This window comes from Zootoca vivipara, chromosome 1, assembly GCF_965207765.1.
Source record: "Zootoca vivipara chromosome 1, rZooViv2.hap1.1, whole genome shotgun sequence".
Classification (NCBI taxonomy): Eukaryota; Metazoa; Chordata; class Lepidosauria; order Squamata; family Lacertidae; genus Zootoca; species Zootoca vivipara.
In genome coordinates, this window is record NC_142582.1 from 94,127,127 (window position 1) to 94,146,580 (window position 19,454).

Sequence of the window (19,454 nt, forward strand, 5' to 3'; positions counted from 1 at the left end):
TTAGCATGTTTCTCCCTTGTGCCCTGAGATTGAGTGCCTTCAAAGCCCATGACACCTTTGGTAAAGGCTGTTCTCCAACTGGAGCGCTCACAGGCCAGTGTTTCCCAGTTGTCTGCATTATTAACTATATGACTCTGAAACCACTCAACATTATAGCAATGTGCTTTGGTACAATTGAGGTTACGGTCATACTCTAGATCACAAGCGTGGAAAATCTCAAGAGTGCCAGAAAACAATGCCAAGAAGATGCATATATCACCTGCAACTTAGGATTGATTCTCACATACAAGTCCTGCTTGGCTTTTTCCTGCACTGTATTGCTTGAAGATGCAAACTGTAAACCGAGGGATTTATTTATATGGCACCATCCAAGTTGCACATCGTACTTGATGCAAATAATGAGGTGACTTTCTGCCCAACCACAGCAGACTTGCACTTTAAACAAAGGCAAATGGGAGGTGACGGGAGACAGGAAAGGAATTGGAGGCAGGGATAAACAGAAGAATATGCTGTTGCTGCAGTTCCTCCAGCTTAGTCATGGTAGGGATATGGGGGGGGGACTCCTGTAATCACTTGGTGGGGAAAACTAAAGATGGCTTCCAGCTCTGTCTATGCACTGCCTAGTTCATAGTAAACATTTCTTCACACAGTTGTGTCTATGCTCACATGGCCAGAGGGGGGAAGAATAAGTGAAACCAACATTTTTAGAATCATTTTCAATATGCACCTCAACTCTGCCCATCATACTAGGGTTATCCACACTGACCTGGACAGTAACATCACTTATCCCCTTGTGCAGAGTCACACAGCCATTGTGGTATAAGAAACAAGAGAAGTTTGCATTAAAGCTCTGATCAAACTCAGTGCCTAGACGCTCTTGGAGTTTCAGCGTGATATAGAAGTCCCATGGCAGAGGTTCTGAATGCACCTAAACAGAAGGAAAATAAAAATACCTATAGTTGAAACTGCACCATTGACCTTAATGATTGTTCACACGGAATCCAGGTGACTTCTGTGCTGGATGGCAGCCTCTATGCAGCAGATTAAAATCCTGAGTTGAGATGACAGGCCTCACAGCATAACTAGCAAGGCCATTTTTATACTGTCATCTCACCCAGCGACATCCATGCTTACACAATGTGCTCTGGAATTACTGCCAATACAACTTATATTGGATAACACAGCACAGCTCCACCAAAGCAGTATGGAAGAGATGTGAATGCAAAGTGCCCCATCCCAACCTAAACATCTTACAGAGAAGTTATAAAGGACTTGAACTAGAATGTTCCCCTTCATGGAGATGCAGGAAAACGGTAAACAAAAAGAGAAATCAAAGCACACGAGGACTCCTCATTAAAACCTGCAAAAGTAAAGTTATGCTATATTACTTATTTAAATTAAACTGCTAAAAGCTGTTTTCCACACACACCACTACCAGTAATGTCTGGAACAAGCAAGCCTTCAATAGCATGAGAGAGCCCATTCAGAATACTAAATATAAGATAAAGGTAAAGGTAAAGGTACCCCTGACCATTAGGTCCAGTCGTGACCGACTCTGGGGTTGCGCGCTCATCTCGCATTATTGGCCGAGGGAGCCGGCGTATAGCTTCCAGGTCATGTGGCCAGCATGACAAAGCCGTTTCTGGCAAACCAGAGCAGCACATGGAAACGCCGTTTACCTTCCCGCTGTAGCGGTTCCTATTTATCTACTTGCATTTTGACGTGCTTTCGAACTGCTAGGTTGGCAGGAGCTGGGACCAAGCAACGGGAGCTCACCCCGTCACAGGGAATCGAACCGCTGACCTTCTGATCAGCAAGCCCTAGGCTCAGTGGTTTAACCACAGCGCCACCTGGGTATAAGATAATAACTAGTAAAAACAGCACATGGCAGAAATAGTATATCATTTAAACATTATAAAACCCCAAGAAGTCAAGAAAAAAAGAAAAGGAACCAAGCACATTAACCATAGGTGATCAAGGATAAGACCTTCTGCACTATAAAACCTGTGTTGTTGAAGTGCCTTCCCAATAAAACTTCCAACTGGTATGAAGTCTGTTATGGACACCAGGTTAATACAGTTTTATTCTCACATGCTATTAGCTGAACTGAACTTACGGATTTTTATAACTGCTGCTCTTTGGATAGGCTATGCCCTTACATTTCAAAGTTGGTTTTATGGTGCCTTTCTGCTTTTATGCTGCTGTAAATTTAAGGTACTTTATAATATCAACACAGCAACATTTTATTGTGTATTTTTGTTCCTAATTTGGGAGCTACCTTGGGGATTTCAACAAATTGAAATTCAGAAGAGAAATAAGAGGGCCCCAACGCAAGTCAAGCAAAAAGATGAAGGGGATTGATAAAGGAGTAGTGAAGATATTGTGGAGTTGGGTGAACTGTAAGGAGGACACTTATATACCTTTATTAAAAATGTATTTTCTTCATCTGCACAGCTGGCTGTTACAGCAGAAAACAGCTTGTCACCTTCACTGATCAGATGCTCCTGAGTGATACAGTATTTCACACTCCCTGTTGAAACAGAATTTTAAGACTGAAGTAATCATGACCACTACATATTGAAAACAACCTCTGGAGAGAACCTTCTACAATATAGATAATAAAAATTTAAGAAAGCTGACTTCTGTTGCCTTTAATGTTTTCAAACCTGAAGTGTGAATCATAGATAAGATCATCCACCCCTTTCTACAAATGTGTAAATAATATACTTTTCAATCACTGCCTCACAATGGGCAGGAGTCAACTAATGAGTCCCACCAGCAGAAGCACTGTGCAAGGACTTCCACTTGCACAATGTGGCTCCCCCCCAAAAAAGGCTTTGGGGAGGGGAAAGAACCTACAGAACCACATGTGGAGGAGATGGAAGGGGGGGTCATTCTATCTGGCAAGCCAAAATGTTTTCCCTGACATATATTGTCTTACCATGACATCAAATTCCTGCCCAGAATTGACAGGTGCTGTCATATGTTTTTTAAATTAATTCAGACAGGTACAGCTCGCTTTGCTTATCTACTATGTATTTTGGAAAATGGCCCAAGTGTTCTCTATGCCTTTGGATACCTCTTAAGATATTGTAACCAAACTTTACATTTTGGTTCCTAAGCTCAAAGAGCAGGCTTTTGTCTGCTTGGATACAATTTTGCTTCAAAGCTGGAGGCTTCACCTTTCAAAACTGTACTAGTTTTGGTATTTCTTAGAATTTCCGAACAATGCCAAGTACAAGGCAGCTAGTGTTACATAAGAAAATACTAGTTAAAGCAAATAAGTAGTCCAAATTCAAGATACCACAAGCTAGGCTTATGAAATATTCATGAGACTACAAAGTTTACTGACAACTATTAAACCACTGAGCCTAGGGCTTGCTGATCGGAAGGTCGGCGGTTCGAATCCCTGTGACGGGGTGAGCTCCCGTTGCTTGGTCCCAGCTCCTGCCAACCTAGCAGTTCGAAAGCACGTCAAAATGCAAGTAGATGAATAGGAACCGCTACAGCGGGAAGGTAAACGGCGTTTCCATGTGCTGCTCTGGTTTGCCAGAAGCGGCTTTGTCATGCTGGCCACATGACCTGGAAGCTATACGCCGGCTCCCTCGGCCAATAATGCGAGATGAGCGCGCAACCCCAGAGTCGGTCACGACTGGACCTAATGGTCAGGGGTCCCTTTACCTTTATTCTTCCACACAGCAGCATTATGAGACCAAGCAAGGTGAACTAGGTGGGAAAATAAAGCATACTGGTTTGAGAGCTTGTGTGTGTGTGCATTTTTTATATTTCAAATATAAAAAGAATTCTAGCAAAAAAAAAATCTAATCATCTTTACCAATATGAACTTCTTTTCCTAGCTCCATCCAAGGCATAGGCTGAGCCTCCAATTTAAAGTCAGGAGACTTTGTCAACAAGTCTGAAAAAGGTTGCAACAGTTGTTTGCGCCGCTCGGCATTCCACAGCCCGTCAGGAGAGTAACCTAAAACAGGCAAACAAGCAAAACTATCAGTTACAAGTTACAACTATTGATAAGGACTGCATGGGCATCCCTCCCCTATTGAAAATATTAGTATTTCTATTATTTCCAAAGACATTCTCAAAATTCAATCATTCAAGCAATTTAAATATTTTTATTCTAGAATCAGTTCTGCCTTTTCTGCCTTAACACTTAAGATCATTTCTCTTTTAACCTCTGCTTACACTACTTGCTAGCTTTAGCTGATTTTTCACTGTCATTTGATAAAGCTGTAGGATATACCCCATACCAAACACTGTCAATCATTTAGATAAAAATATTTATTGTTCTATCGGTCATTTATAAAGGTAAAGGTAAAAAGGTAAAGGACCCCTGGACGGTTAAGTCCAGCCAAAGGGTGCGCCGCTCATCTCACTTTTCAAGCTGAGGGAGCCAGTGTTTGTCCACAGACAGCTTTCCGGGTCATGTGGCCAGCATGACTAAACCACTTCTGCCGCAACAGAACACCGTGACGGAAGCCAGAGCGCACGGAAACACCATTTACCTTCCCACCACAGTGGTACCTATTTATCTACTTGCACTAGTATGCTTTTGAACTGCTAGGTTGGCAGAAAGCTGTGGCAAAGCAACGGGAGCTCACCCCATTGGGTGGATTTGAACTGCCAACCTTCTGATTGACAAGCCCAAGAGGCTCAGTGGTTTAGACCACAGCACCACCCACTCCCTATGGTCATTTGTAAAGAACCTGGAGGAAGAAAGCAAGCTATCAGCAGCATACTCACTAGAGCCATTTTCAACATCACTGACAAGTTCATCAGTTGAGGTATGAGCCAACTCCAGCTTCTCTGGGATTTGTTGAAATTTAGAGATTTGTGTAGGGGAACATGAAGATGCTGAAGATGCGGTATCTTCCTGACTTGCCTCCATAATTGGGCTATACATAATTGGGGAAAGATATTAAGATTTACATGTGACAAATTTATTCAGACTCCCTTGACAATTCATAATGCAACAGTTTAAGATCATATCCCTTTAATGAAAAGAAGTTTCAAAAGCATCATATAAAGCATAAATAGAAATGCACTAGTTCAATTTTTAAAGAAAGTATTAACAGGTGCTTCAATATTCATTCAAAATTGTCCTACTTGGAACCTGTTCAGAAGCTATTTCACCCCAGGATTCTGCCCAGGATTATTTTGGGAGTGGGCCTCAAGATTGTGCACTCATCACCCATGCTCCTTACCTCCTTACCTACATTTTTGATACAAACCTGGGGGTGAAATAGCATCAAAGCAGAGTTTTCAGTATCATGAATCCATTAAAGCTTTCAAAATACTCATAGGACCCACAGAAAATGAAGAGTTGTTTTAGAAAAGAATCGAGAGAGAAAAGGGCATTGCAGGCAAAAAAAATTAGATGTATGGGCAATTTGAAATAATAAGCAATTTGGGAAGAATGTCTCCACGCTGCAACTTGCATTGTTGCCAGTAGGCAAAGAAGGCCACTGAAAAATTCGAGCCACCATCGAACACTGAATCATGCAGTTCCTAGTACAGTGGTACCTCTGGTTGCGAACAGGATCCATTCCGGAGCCCCATTTCCAACATGAGCAGTACGCAACCCGTGTCAGCGCTTCTGCGCACACGCGGGTCACGATTTGGCGCTTCTGCGCATGCGCGAACCGCCAAACCCGGAAGGAACCCGTTCCATTACTTCCGGTTTCGGCGTGTTTGTAACCCATGTTGTACGCAACCCGCAGCATTCGTATCCAGAGGTATGACTGTATATGAAGGCAAGGCAGACATGTGTCCCACCCTAGATAAAACCACATGAAGCCCACTGAATCCTCTTCAGGTACCTCAGCTTCTTCGTAGAGAGGGCCTCAGCATATTGATTTTCATCAAGAATTGTCTGCTGGCTCAGAGATGTAGGCTTAGATTTTGGGTGTTCTTCCTTTGGTATGTCTTCAAGCTTGTCATCAAGATGATTCCTCTGTTCTGTTATCTCATGGAAAGGGGTTGATGCCAGGTGGGCAGCCCTAACAAAGTCACAGGTGTCTTCAGGATTAGGGCAGAGGGTTTTGTTCTTATACGGGCTTGTGAGAATTGCATCTTCACTCAATGGTTCGATTTCACTGAGTTCAGCCTAGAGAGAAACACATAATAGCCACCACCAAAAGGTATTTTTTGTTTTCAGAAATTTTGTCAAAAAAATCTACCTGCTGAACAGCATGCAGGTACATCTATAGTAAGAATTTACTTCTACACCACTTTGCTCATTACCCAGGCGAGAGACCCCCTTCTAAATGAAACATGGAACTAAGAAATTTAATTCAAGTCCAGCATCCAGGAGGGACCCAATGTTTATTGCAGCCATGCAATAGGGCAGACCTCAACTTAACATGGTTCTTCTAGCCGAATCACCAGTTAAAGTCTGCCACAAGGGGCATCAGAACAAGGGTTTTATAGGCAACACATAAACAGCTAAACATCTTAACATTATTAAAACAAACATCCTTAGGTTGAAGTCTGAATTAGGTCACCCATATGTCTTAAGTCAGGGAGTATCAATTTTGGTTTTCTCGGGGGACATGCTCTTCTCAGATACTAGTCCTGAGAGCCAGAAGGAATTACGCTAGACAAACCAGCCCCTTCACGAAGTCAGCAACAGCATCAAGAAATAAGAGCTTTACCTTGGGAATGCCTAGGTTACTGAAATCAAAACATTATTATTAAAGTGTGGAAACAGAATTATCTTTAAAACTGTTGAAATTTATCTCTCATACTTATGCTCTCATAGGGTTGCTAGAGGCCAGACAAAATTGGTTTAGTGGTCTGACCCAGCTCAGAATTGTCCCGTCCCACCCCCGCAAGTCTACACTGGTGTAAAACTGATTGAACACAACAGATCCTTCACACATGATGGGTGACATATCTTTAAAGGTAAGCAGTGCATACATATGTACACTTTGGTCAATGTGTGAAGTGGTCCTTAGAGACAAGATGCCACAAGTGTTCATGTGTATGCCTTAATTCAAGAGGTAACAGGATATTCTACATAGATCTAAATAACTCCTAGCAGTTCGAAAGCACGTCAAAGTGCAAGCAGATAAATAGGTGGGAAGGTAAACGGCGTTTCCGTGTGCTGCTCTGGTTCGCCAGAAGCGGCTTTGTCATGCTGGCCACATGACCTGGAAGCTGTATGCCGGCTCCCTCAGCCAATAACGTGAGATGAGCACCACAACCCCAGAGTCGGTCCTAATGGTCAGGGATCCCTTTACCTTTATGAAAAACTTACAAAATTTTCAGGGGATATATTTTCCTTGGCAGTTATACTTTCTGAAGGTTTGCGAACACCAAGAACTCGTCTGGAACGTACCACTGGAGGGCCAGTAGAAAGACTAAAGGAAAAAACAAATAAATGCCAATTCATTCCATTCAAGAATTTCACCACTTGCATTCATTTTCTTCTGGGCTAGAGGATTACAAACGTACTGTACAAATACAGCTCTATATGTACATTTTAAAAAAATGTAGGTGGTATAAGCATAAAGATTAATGAATATTCTTGATCATGAAATTGATCCGAACATAGAATGCTTTTAAAATAAAATTGAGATCGTTCTGTCTCCTGCTGAGAAAAAATACACAGTTACCTGGTACTCGCATTTTCTGACGCAGATTCTTCAACAAATATAGAAAATGTCAAAGGATTCACTGGAGGAGGAATTTCAAAATCTGTGGAGGGGAGAGTCAGTAGACTTTAAAAGCTGTTTGGAGTTATTTGATAATATACTTTTTACTGAACACATTGCAAAGGTGTAGTGCAATCAGCCAATTCCAGTGGCCCATCTTCACATCAGCTGACAATCTAGCTCACCAGCAAGATCCACTATAACAGTGAGGATGAAAACCTATACTGTAGCAGGAAGCACATGGTATCCACTAAAGAAGTTCTCAAAGCAACACATGTGTGAAGGAATGCAACTGCTTCAGTCATTTTACATTCTGTTTGTTGTAAAAGGTTTAGAGCTTTCTGTGCAGGAAGATAAGATTTTCTTCCTATGACACTGACACACAAAAGGAAAAAGGCAAGTCTAGCGACTAAAAGGGGGAGAATAAGCAAATGTAATTAGGGGAAAATGGACACACATAGAATCTACTGTCCTGATTGGTGAAAAGGTTGCAAAAGGGATTGACTTAGACTGAGTAACATGATGAACTCAGACTGGATGTTCTCTTGGCCTAACCTACGTCACATGCTTACAGTTTTGCGGATTTCAGAGTGGCTAATAGATTTTTAAAAAACAAAATGGGTTTTGTTTTTAAAACTGAAAATTCTACACTTCTGTTAAATAATTTAGATAAACATGCTAGCTCCTACAGTTAATCTATAAAATGCATTTGAGCTAAGGGAGACTTCTCTTGTCAAATGAGGAACCAACTTTATTGTTTCATGTATTTACACTCATTTTCATCTGAGGAAAACAAGCTGTTCTGCTGTGATCAGCAATTTTCAAGATTTTATTTTTGCTTCCTGCTTTGTTTTTGTGAGGGTGATGATGGATCAAAGCAAAGTAAGGCAGGAAGGAACAATACTGGAAAGAAGAGATGGGTTGCTAACTTCCTGTGGGTCCAGGGCCAGACTGCCTTATTGCAAACCTTCCAGGTCGCACCCCAAAGTGGTATGCCCAGAGTCAAAGAGCAAGCAAGGCTTCAGACAATTTTAACATCTACATGCAGCCGCTGGGAGAGATCATCAGGGGGTTTGGGCTGGGTGTTCATCAGTATGTGGATGATACCCAGCTCTACCTCTCTTTCAAATCAGAACCAGTGAAAGCAGTGAAGGTCCTGTGTGAGTGCCTGGAGGCGGTTGGAGGATGGATGGTGGCTAACAGATTGAGGTTGAATCCTGACAAGACAGAAGTACTCTTTGTGGGGGACAGGAGGCGGGCAGGTGTGGAGGATTCCCTGGTCCTGAATGGGGTAAATGTGCCCCTGAAGGACCAGGTGCGCAGCCTGGGAGTCATTCTGGACTCACAGCTGTCCATGGAGGCGCAGGTCAATTCTGTGTCCAGGGCAGCTGTCTATCAGCTCCATCTGGTACACAGGCTGAGACCCTACCTGCCTGCAGACTGTCTAGCCAGAGTGGTGCATGCTCTAATCTCCCGCTTGGACTACTGCAATGCGCTCTACGTGGGGCTACCTTTGAAGGTGACTCGGAAACTACAACTAATCCAGAATGCGGTAGCTAGACTGGTGACTGGGAGCGGCCGCCGAGACCACATAACACCGGTCTTGAAAGATCTACATTGGCTCCCAGTACGTTTCCGAGCACAATTCAAAGTGTTGGTGCTGACCTTTAAAGCCCTAAATGGCCTCGGTCCAGTATACCTGAAGGAGCGTCTCCACCTCCATCATTCTGCCCGGACACTGAGGTCCAGCTCCGAGGGCCTTCTGGCAGTTCCCTCGTTGCAAGAAGCCAAGTTGCAGGGAACTAGGCAGAGGGCCTTCTTGGTGGTGGCGCCTGCCCTGTGGAACGCCCTCCCATCAGATGTCAAAGAGGAAAACAACTACCAGACTTTTTAGAAGACATCTGAAGGCAGCCCTGTTCAGGGAGGCTTTTAATGTTTAATAGATTACTGTGTTTTATTTTTCTGTTGGAAGTCGCCCAGAGTGGCTAGGGAAACCCAGCCAGATGGGCGGGGTATAAATAATTTATTATTATTATTATTATTATTATTATTATTATTATTATTATTAATCAGTAATTAGTCAAATATTGGCCACCCAAAAGAGATTAAGCATAAGTAGACATAGGGATCAAGTGACAGGAAGGGGGAACTGAGAAGTAGGGGGAAATGAGAAAGGTTAGAAACAGTCTCAGATTCTATTCCATCAGGGTAAAGAAAAACCTCAAAAACAAGCAAGCAGACACACACTGCTAATTGCCCCCTCCTGCTCCTCCTCAAATGATTAAAATTAGCCTCAGTCATTTAACAGTGTGCATACTGCTTAATTGTAACTAAAACCTCTAAGTGGTTTTATTGAACACATAGGAGGAAATTCAAGAGACTTCCTTCAAGCAGTAGTCTATGGACAAAACTTACCGCTAGAGCTTGATTCCTCGTGTGGAACATTTCCAACCATATCAAGATTGCTATAAAGAAAGCATTGGATTAAAAAAAAATACAGGGCACCATTCAGATCACAAGAGCAGACAATATAGTAAGCCACCCCACACCACTCTGAAACATATTTTGAACTGGAATATCATTTAAATATCTGACAATTTTAAAAAGCCTTTTCTTTTCTCCAGAGCCAACTCCCACATTACCTTTTCAATGAAAAAATATCTGAAAGGCATTCTTCAACAAATGCTTCATCATCTGCCAGAGAGAGTTGTCTTTCCTTTAAAGGATGCTTCAGAATCTCAGCCTCTGCCTTGTCAGAAGGCACACCTGCAGGCTCCTGCTCCACTACTTGCTGAAATAGTTGAAGAGAACAATCTGCTCACAAACCACACTCCAAATTACGTTCCATATGCACTAGAAAGGCCACTGCCAACAAATAGCCTACCAGAAATTAAGGTGGGATATTACCTGTGCACATGATCTCTGCTCATCATTTCCTTGCCGCTCTCTCGCCATCTTCTCCAACTCCTCAATTTTCCTTTGTAACTCAGCTTTTTTCTGTGCTAAGGCCTGTAGTTCCTCTGTATGAAAGAGAAGGTAATAAATCACCACATATTCTCCACAATAGAAGTATAGCTAGAAAGACCATGTATAGTCCCAACCCTTTTCCCAGGTTGCCCTGTTGTAGACTTGGGGTGGGAAAGGGACTGCACATCTGAAACACAAGGCTCCCACCAAAAGAAAAGAAAATGGACGTTACTCCCATGTCAAGTTTATTTCCTACCACCTGCAACATGCAGTGGAACTCTGTTGTTGATTAAGTTGAAATACATTTCTCAGAGGAGAGGGAAACTGAACTGAAGGCTGCTATGATCCTACACAAACAAGGTTGCTGAATAAATACATTTACACATTGAGTATTCTAGATTAAAGAGAAAGGGGGAACATACTTTGTTCTTCCTTGACTATCTCACCTTCATCTGTTTTTTCTTTGGTTAGAAAGAGGATTGCCCCAAGGCATAGAAAGGTAAACCTGCTACTTACGCAGAAGGGCTTACTAGCAAACAAAGCAGGACACTACAGTGCACTCTTGCCCAGCTTAGAAAAATAATCTACAGGACGAAAATTCTATGAAGAAATAGAGTATTTGATGATGAAAGCATTTCCTTGACTTGTAACATGATCCAAAAGTGCTTTTCAACCAAATTCTTTCTAAGAAACTAGCACAGGCTCTGGAAATCTATACATTTTCTGACTAACATTAAGCAACACTGGAGGATTTTCCTGTATTTGCCCGTTTCTAATAGATACCTTCTCTTCTCTTTTTTGCTTTCTGCCGGTAGATTTCAGCTCTGATCTCCTCCAAGGAAAACTCCTCCACTCCAGCATAGACTTTCTCTTTACAATACATTGGCTTTTCTTTCTTCTCCTGGCCATCCTGTTGATGACTTTGCACACGATGTAGGGGATCCTCCTCCTTTCCAGGCTTCCAAGTGCTTAGCACACAGTTTATGCTAGACTCTATTTTACAAGGAGTCCTAAGGGAGGCAAGTATGAAGCAAGAGTGAGGATTGGACCAGGTACGTAAGAGCAAACTATTAGGAAGAGTCCTCTATCTAATGGGTATGGGATTATGCAATGGAACAAATAAACAGGGTTGTAATTTTGGTATTTAAAACTGCCAACTATGTTACCACAAATATCATTGGGAAGTTACTGCCGTGTTCAACAAGCAAATGTTTGAAACCAAAAGGAGGAAATGGTGATATGGTATAGCAACATACTCAACTTCATACGAATCAAATTATAAACTACTGTACATTTCACTATGTGTTCAGGAGCAATTTAAGGGCAAAATCTGTCTTGGTCATCCTGATAGATGCCCTTCTTTGTGAGAGGGACAGGACAAGTGCAACACTTGCTCTTGCTTGATCTCTCAGCAGCTACTGATACTGTTGGTCACAGTATCCTCCTGAACTGTCCCTGTGAGCAGAGGTGGCACTGTGTTTGCGTTTCAGTGTTCTACTTCAATTAATGGGGATTATGCATCCATGCCCTTGCAGTTGTTATGTGGTGCCATTATGTCCCCAATGTAATTTAATACCTATTTGAAGCAGCTAGGAACACTCATTAGGAGCGTAAGCTGATGACTCTTTCTCTGCAACATTTGAATCAGGAGAGAGTGTGACTGTTTTGAACTGGTCCTGGATGCAGTGGTGAGCTGGATGCAGACCAGCAAGTTGAAACAGAATTCTGTTAAGAGGAAGACGCTGTGGGCAAGTGGTTCCCAGTTCCAGGCACTCCGTTCAGAAATAACAGGTACATTGGGCGGTGTTTGCGGGGTAGCGGTGTTCTAGAGCTAACCTTGTCAATGAAAGCCAACGTAACTTCTAGGGAAAGGAACATCTATCAATATAAGTGATCCACTGATCTAGGAGCTGTAGCTGATGCAGTCAAGTTGAGATTACACCAGAAGGAATTGCACTGGAAGTCAACTGCCTACTGGGCCATGTTTAAAGTATTGTTACTAACACATGAGAGCCCTCAACAACTTGGGGTCAGATTACCTGTGAGACTGCCTGTGCCTTTCTAAACCTATAAAATCATTTATTTCCCCATACAATCATTTAATCATAGCACCGCACTCTACAGACTATCACTGAGTGGGTGTGTTACCCAGGTTCAGGCATTTTCCTGCTATTTGCCCTGCATCCCTTTACCATGCATGAATCATCATCAGTTGCTTCCGATATCTTGTAAAGAAATACTTTTGTCCAGGCCTTTCCTAACCCATAAGATTGAACATTAGTTAATACTGAGTTTGTTTTTATTATACGAAGGCATACAACCTACATTGTTTGTTGTTGTGCAGACTCTTCAACATATGGAGTAAAGCTAGGGACTACAGCAGGGGAAACAGTAGCAGAAACCAAATTGTTCCGAGGACGCTAAAGAGAAAGAAAACCAGTATCAGTATGTTCACATATGACCATACCAGTCTGTCATAGTGGCCTTTTAGATACTTCCATCAGATAGCCCTTTACAAAAAAAAAGTGCACCACACCAGTCCTGCAAGCATTCCTTAAGAGTACCTAAATACAAAACCTGGGAAGCAACATCACTAGAGACTGAAATTTATTCTTCATTGGTTCATTATAGCAAGATAAATCAAAGCTAAATACAAGGCAAGAGCCTTTTCTGTCTCTGTGTAGAACCCACTACTTTAAAGCCATGACTTCAACCTTCTGGTCCAAGCCGCAAAGTATACCTTGGGTTTTGCCTCCTATAGAGCAAATTTCTTTTCCCCACATTTCTTTCTTATGCAAAACAATGCACAGAGCACCTTTCACATCCAAGGATGAATGGCAAAGCATTTTGGAAAGTGTTTATATATCCCATCTAAGGCCTAGAGTGTTAATAACCAGGAGCTGTAGACTCTCCAGAAGCCCAGGAGGTACCCCACACCCAAGGTTAAAACAGCAGATGCTAACCAGTGCTGCATGAAAAAGGACTGCAAGATAGATTTAACTACCAGGACATTAAGACAGGAAATACTCAGACCAAAAACTTTGAATGGTCTGAAATAGTCAGAGAGAGCGCTTTAGTTTTAGACCGAGCCCAAGATTAACATTAAAAAAGTGAAGGTGAATTCCCCACACTCAAAATAAGCATTCACTTTTGAAAGATATTTCTACATAGGCACCCATTATGTTCCAACTGTAGTGGGAAGATTCACCCTTTTTCCTTACCCTGCCTGTGTTCCAAGGTCCTGCCTGCAGTTCATTCTCCTTAGCCTTTACTGCTGGAGGTACAACCCATGGCTGTGGTACAAGTGCAGGAACCTCAGCTCTAGGAGCTACAACTCTGTTCTCATCAAATATGGCAAAGCCTGGGCGATGTGATGCTTGCTGAGATGAATTATGGAGTCTCTGTTCCTGGCTGGGGACTAGAAAATGACACTGAAGTTAAAGGTAAGTGTTCATTGTTCACATGTGAGACTAATTGTTTCCAACATAGCCAAGCTTCACTTACGCTTCACAGCATTTCCTACACGGCTGATTGGTGCTTTCACCATTTTCTTTCCTCTTCCCTTCAGTTCTGCCAGTGTAGCTCTTTGAGGTTCAGAAGCAAGAGCACCCAACTCCTCTTCTCCATCAGCATCTTCTAGATCTTGCAAGGCCTGTCGAGACACACGGGCCTGGAACTGCCTAGACACAGAAGTAGGAAGTTCTTTGCAGTGTAAATGACATTACTTGGGTTTTCTTTTTGGTTGTGCGGGTGGTGGAATTGCTTTCCATATTCCCACAGGCCCAGTCTCTCTTGTGATAGGTTACCTGTGATGGGACTGTAGTTTATCTAAAGGCTCAGCTTTGAACTGCAACCCATCCTGGAATATCAAGTCAGCTTTCTGGTAATTCCCTCTTGCCTCAAGTTCCTCGGCCCAAGTGATGAAGAGTTGTGCCAGGGATGTGCCTATCCCTTGGCTGTACATATAGCTATATAGGTCCAGGGGTTCACTACAACAGCTACCCTGCAAAATGAAATAGAAAATTAAGGCTTTGTTGTATCAAAAGAGGGAGGTACAAATGTTCTTTTTCAGAGCAACTCTAGACTTCAGCAACTTGCAATGCTCTGCAGCAATATGGAACAAAACGAAGCACACTTCTAGTCCTCGGGGTCTCAGAGACATTGAAGTATGGGAGAATGAAGTGTTCTTTAAGCTGTTTACTCTCATTCTGTGATGAGCATGATCACCAGGATACTAAGCAGTGCTCAGTCTGACCTGTGCTCAAAATTCAAACTAGTCCTCATCAAAACATGAGAAGCAATTTTAAATTCTAATCATTAGCCCTTAGTCTTTTCTCTTTTTTGGCTTATTTGTTATTTTAATATTTTTATTTTTGTAAGATGCTTAGAGGTTATATTGTAATCAAGTAGAAATTAATACGGTTATATTTACATACGGTTAAAACAATGTTTCAAAAGAAAGAAACATGCTTAGTTATTAGATAATCCACACATGACATAGCAAGCATCCCTTCCTGAATGAAGAGAGGAAGAATGCTTCTTAAGAATCTACTTGGCATTGACATATTTTAAAGAGATCTCAATATCCCTTATATACTGTGGGAGTTTCTCCTAAAGGTCCCAAAGAGATCAGAAGCCTGCTCCACAGTAAATAGGAGCAGGGTGAAAGCAGGTGTATCTGCCCCTGTTCTGTAGAGCAGCATTCCTATTGAGATATGGCAGGTATATTATATACTACACTTTCAAGAAACAATTGAAGGCATTTTTATTCTGACAAGCTTTCCCAGTTGACCCAAGAAGTCCCTGCCATGAGCATCTCATTTTCTAATTCATCTGCTGTTATTTTTTGTACTGTTCTTAAGCCATTTTTATTATATTGTGTGCATTGCCTTGAGACATATTTCAAAGGTGATTAACAATCATTAACAACAAATATATACTAGCTGACCCAGCTATGCGTTGCTGCGTTTTCTGTTTTTTTTTAAGAGTATTGAAATCATTTTTATTTTGAAAGTTAATGGCTTAATACCTTTGTTTTTTGAATTGTAAGATGTATTCTGTTTGTTCGGATGTTTCAACTTTGTCCTTGTATTTATGGTTTTGTTTTTTGTCTTCTTATGATTGTGTATGTTTGTTTGTTTTGGTAGTTTTATTTGTATTTTCAATTTTTTGAAGTGTGATTTCCTCCACCCTGTTCTGAGCCATGACGTTTCCCAACCCTTTCTCTCCCCCCCCCCTCGGCTTATCCCTGTGATTTCCCCTCTCCCACATGCCCTTTTTACATTTATTATTTGTGTGTGATTGTGGGTTGGGGGGGGGGCTAATTGATGAGAATTTGTTTGGTTTTTTTGTTTTGGGGTTTGAGTTGGTTTGACGGTGTTTGTGGCTCCCTACCCTCGGCTTATCCCTGCGATCCATATGCCCTTTTTACATATAGATAGATGGGGATTAATGGATTTTTATTATGTGGTGTTTTTTTAGAGGTTAATTTCCCCCACCCAGGCAGGCCCCTACCTCCACTTGGCCTGGTCTGGAAAGTGGCCTAGTCTGCAAAGCCGAGGCGAGATACTGTGGAGAGGGCAGGTTTCATCCCTGTGTCTCCCCCCATCCTGTTCTGACCCATTACCTATCTCTGCCCCCTATTGCCCCCCCCCAGGCAGGCCCCTACCTCCACTTGGTCTAGTCTGGAAAGCGGCCTAGTCTGCTGCGGCCTATTCAGTCTGCTGGGCAATGTTGGGCCTTGTTGCTACAAAAGGCCTATTTTCAGTTGGTTGCTGTGGAATTTTGTTATGTCATCTGGTGGCGCGGCTTTGGAGGCAGCAGCGTGCAATCTGCCTTTCTATTGGATGCTGCTGGAGTCTTCAGAGCTTCTGCTGGTGATGTATGATTTGCGTGCCACTTTTTTGTGTTTAATCATTATTTTAGATATGAAAGGTGTGCTTTTGGGGGGGGATTACGCCAGATCCCTCCCTGGTGGGCAAGGTACGCTTTGCCCTAATTTGATGCAATTTGGTTCAGCAGTTACAGTGAAAGGTTGCTACATCTGCGCGTGCAATGCCTACATTTATATATATATATATATAGATATAAACTTCCTGCCAACCTAGCAGTTCGAAAGCACGTCAAGTGCAAGTAGATAAATAGGAACCGCTACAGCGGGAAGGTAAACGGCGTTTCCATGTGCTGCTCTGGTTTGCCAGAAGCGGCTTTGTCATGCTGGCCACATGAACTGGAAGCTATACGCCGGCTCCCTCGGCCAATAATGCGAGATGAGCGCGCAACCCCAGAGTCGGTCACGACTGGACCTAATGGTCAGGGGTCCCTTTACCTTTAGATATAAACTACCTACTTAATCAGGGCTCATTCACAGTTTATTATTACATTTTATATTGTTATAAAATATTATAAATGTTATAATAATTTTCCTGCCTTCTTCCCAGTCTGGGACTCGGGATAAAAGGGTTTGAATCCACACCAAGTGCTGTTCCAAGTATTTTTGTATTTATTGTTAAGGGTTTCATTAACTCTTGAAGAATACTGCAGCATATGTGTAAGGGAGTTGTTGCGGCTACTCCCGAGTAAAGACGCTGCAGTCCGTTGTGTCTTTAAAAGTTTTACTGTGCATGCTATTTACAGTGCAGATAGAAGAAAACAGAGATAGCCTAGTCACTCTCAGAACCCGGCAATGGCATCCGTCGGCTTCGGGGCCAGCATAATAACCTGGGCACCCTGAAATGCCACCCCTTCACCCTGCGTTTGGGCGCGCACCTCAATCTTAGCTGCCAAGTATCCAGTTTTTCGTGGGAAACCCCCGGATTTTAATTCGTTTCCCGCTGTTCTCCCGAATGGAAAAAAATCCCAGAAATCCCCCCGATTTCCTACCTGCCAGGGAGCCTCCATTTTGGGTGCTGCTCTGACCATGTGTGGCATAGCTGCCAAGTTATCCCTTTTTTAAGGGATTTTCCCTTATGCTGAATAGGCTTCCTCGCGAGAAAAGGGAAAACTTGGCAGCTATGATGTGTGGGCACTGGAAATAGGGCAGAGCGGCCCCGGAAGTTGCTTCTACTCAACTTCTGGAGCCGCACTGCTGCTGATCCCGTATTTTTTAGCGGGAGACTTGGCAGGTATGGCCTCAATTCAGGCGCCGGAAGGAGCGGTGTCCCTTCTTACTCTTGCTGGCTGGAGCGGTGCCTGGGCTCCGACGCCTCCCTGAGCCATCCCTCCCTAGATGGTCAGAGTGGTGCAGGAGCTCCGATACGTCGCTGAGCCCTTCTTCCACCGTCTGTTCCCCGGAGCGTTGCCAGGGCTGATGCCTTGCCTGGCGAAGTGCTGGTCAGGATGATGGGGAGAGGCCTCCTGACAATAGGGGAGTCCCCCTGACAATACTGTATGTAAAACCATATTTTTGCACCTGCCATATTTTGTGAAAGTGATATGTGAATTGTTGCTTAGCATCTAGCTTGTCTCATGGCATTTTCATCAGTTTTGAAACGTATGGTTTTGATATTGTAATAGATGCAGTACAAGAGACATGTCCTATTAGTATTAAACTCTTTTGGAAAACTAAGTAAGTCCAAACAGGATACAGTTAGAGTATTCAGAAGAGAGGATCAACTAGGTAAAGGTTAGAATCTCCCCCCCCCCAATGAAATGCTGTGGTGCGTGTGATTTCATCATAGGCAAGAATTGGCCAGTGCAAATGAATGCACACATCCTCCCATAAATGGAGACAGTTCATGTGGAGTGAGCTGCCTCAAGAAAACTCATGAAGTACAATAACTTATGTGATGGAATAATAAAGTCAATGAAACTTATTGATGTTCAGAGCATAAAGTAACCTACTACAGTCTGACAAGGTTTAGAGCTCAGCAAGCTGGAAAAGAATACACAAGAAAATTCAAATAATATATCTATCACTCACAAACTTAAGCCAGATACTGAGATAGCGGGGGTCTTGGTAATATCTCTGCTGCTCATTCAGTGCTTTAACAGCTCTCTCCAAAACAACAGAAAGGTTGCTCTCTTTACCACCTTGAGGAAAGGTTTGCTCTGTCCATTTAATATACCTAGAGATAGCAGAACAATTATGAGCACAAGGAAATGACACCTTTATTTGAGAATTGCCCGTGTTCTTGCTCTATTATTTTATGTTATCCAAAGATCATCTGAAGACCTTAGGATATCAATACAAAATAAATAAAACAAAACTAGAACAAATAACAACCCCCCACAACAAACCAATAATGCCCCCCCTTTCACAAAAGCTTACCTGTCCCAGACATCCAGTGGATCATCTCCATTATAAAAGCGAATTTCAGATTCAAATTCCCTGGAAGTAAAGTAATCAATAGTTAAGTAGCTAGAAATATATATATTTACTATTTCTTAGCATAATTTAAAAATCAACATCAGAGGTTTTTCCTCAGTTAAGTCTACTTTTCCTCACAATATACAAATTATTTGATTAGCAAGATACCACACTTTGGAAAATTCTTTTTCAAAAGATAGTAAAGATTCCAGGTTTATAATAGTGATTAGCTTGTTTGAAATACTATTTTGAGGAGAACAGACAATGTTTTACTTGACTAACTTGTGCTATTTGGATCTCAGGTAGCAGAGCTAGGAAAATTCAGATCAAAAGTCACTGAAAGTTGAAGGAGACAATACTGAACTAGATTGACCAATGGTCTGAATGAATACAAGATAGCTTCTTATAGCTGGCTTATACCGTGTTTCCCCTATTTTCCCCTAGTCATAAAATAAGCCGTAGCACGATTTCTAAGCATTTGAGAAATATAAGCCGTACCCCCAAAATAA

The 19,454-nt window shown here is 42.3% G+C and overlaps 1 protein-coding gene across 2 annotated transcripts in view; it reads right to left on the reverse strand.

The window, feature by feature from the left end:
• BUB1B (BUB1 mitotic checkpoint serine/threonine kinase B) overlaps positions 1-19,454 on the reverse strand; it is a 29,507-nt gene that overhangs the window by 6,301 nt on the left and 3,752 nt on the right. The window contains exons 3-19 of one of the 2 annotated variants that reach the window (XM_035110977.3): positions 18,907-18,966; positions 18,559-18,703; positions 14,444-14,640; positions 14,142-14,317; positions 13,859-14,055; positions 12,963-13,057; positions 11,421-11,647; positions 10,578-10,690; positions 10,313-10,461; positions 10,086-10,135; positions 7,632-7,713; positions 7,274-7,376; positions 5,835-6,121; positions 4,759-4,910; positions 3,836-3,979; positions 2,421-2,530; positions 767-928 (exon numbers count right to left, since the gene is read on the reverse strand). In XM_035110977.3, the coding sequence (XP_034966868.3) occupies positions 767-928; positions 2,421-2,530; positions 3,836-3,979; positions 4,759-4,910; positions 5,835-6,121; positions 7,274-7,376; positions 7,632-7,713; positions 10,086-10,135; positions 10,313-10,461; positions 10,578-10,690; positions 11,421-11,647; positions 12,963-13,057; positions 13,859-14,055; positions 14,142-14,317; positions 14,444-14,640; positions 18,559-18,703; positions 18,907-18,966 (2,449 nt within the window). The remainder of the gene's footprint in view (positions 1-766; positions 929-2,420; positions 2,531-3,835; positions 3,980-4,758; positions 4,911-5,834; positions 6,122-7,273; positions 7,377-7,631; positions 7,714-10,085; positions 10,136-10,312; positions 10,462-10,577; positions 10,691-11,420; positions 11,648-12,962; positions 13,058-13,858; positions 14,056-14,141; positions 14,318-14,443; positions 14,641-18,558; positions 18,704-18,906; positions 18,967-19,454) is intronic. The other variant, XM_088670974.1, reaches the window with a different exon arrangement.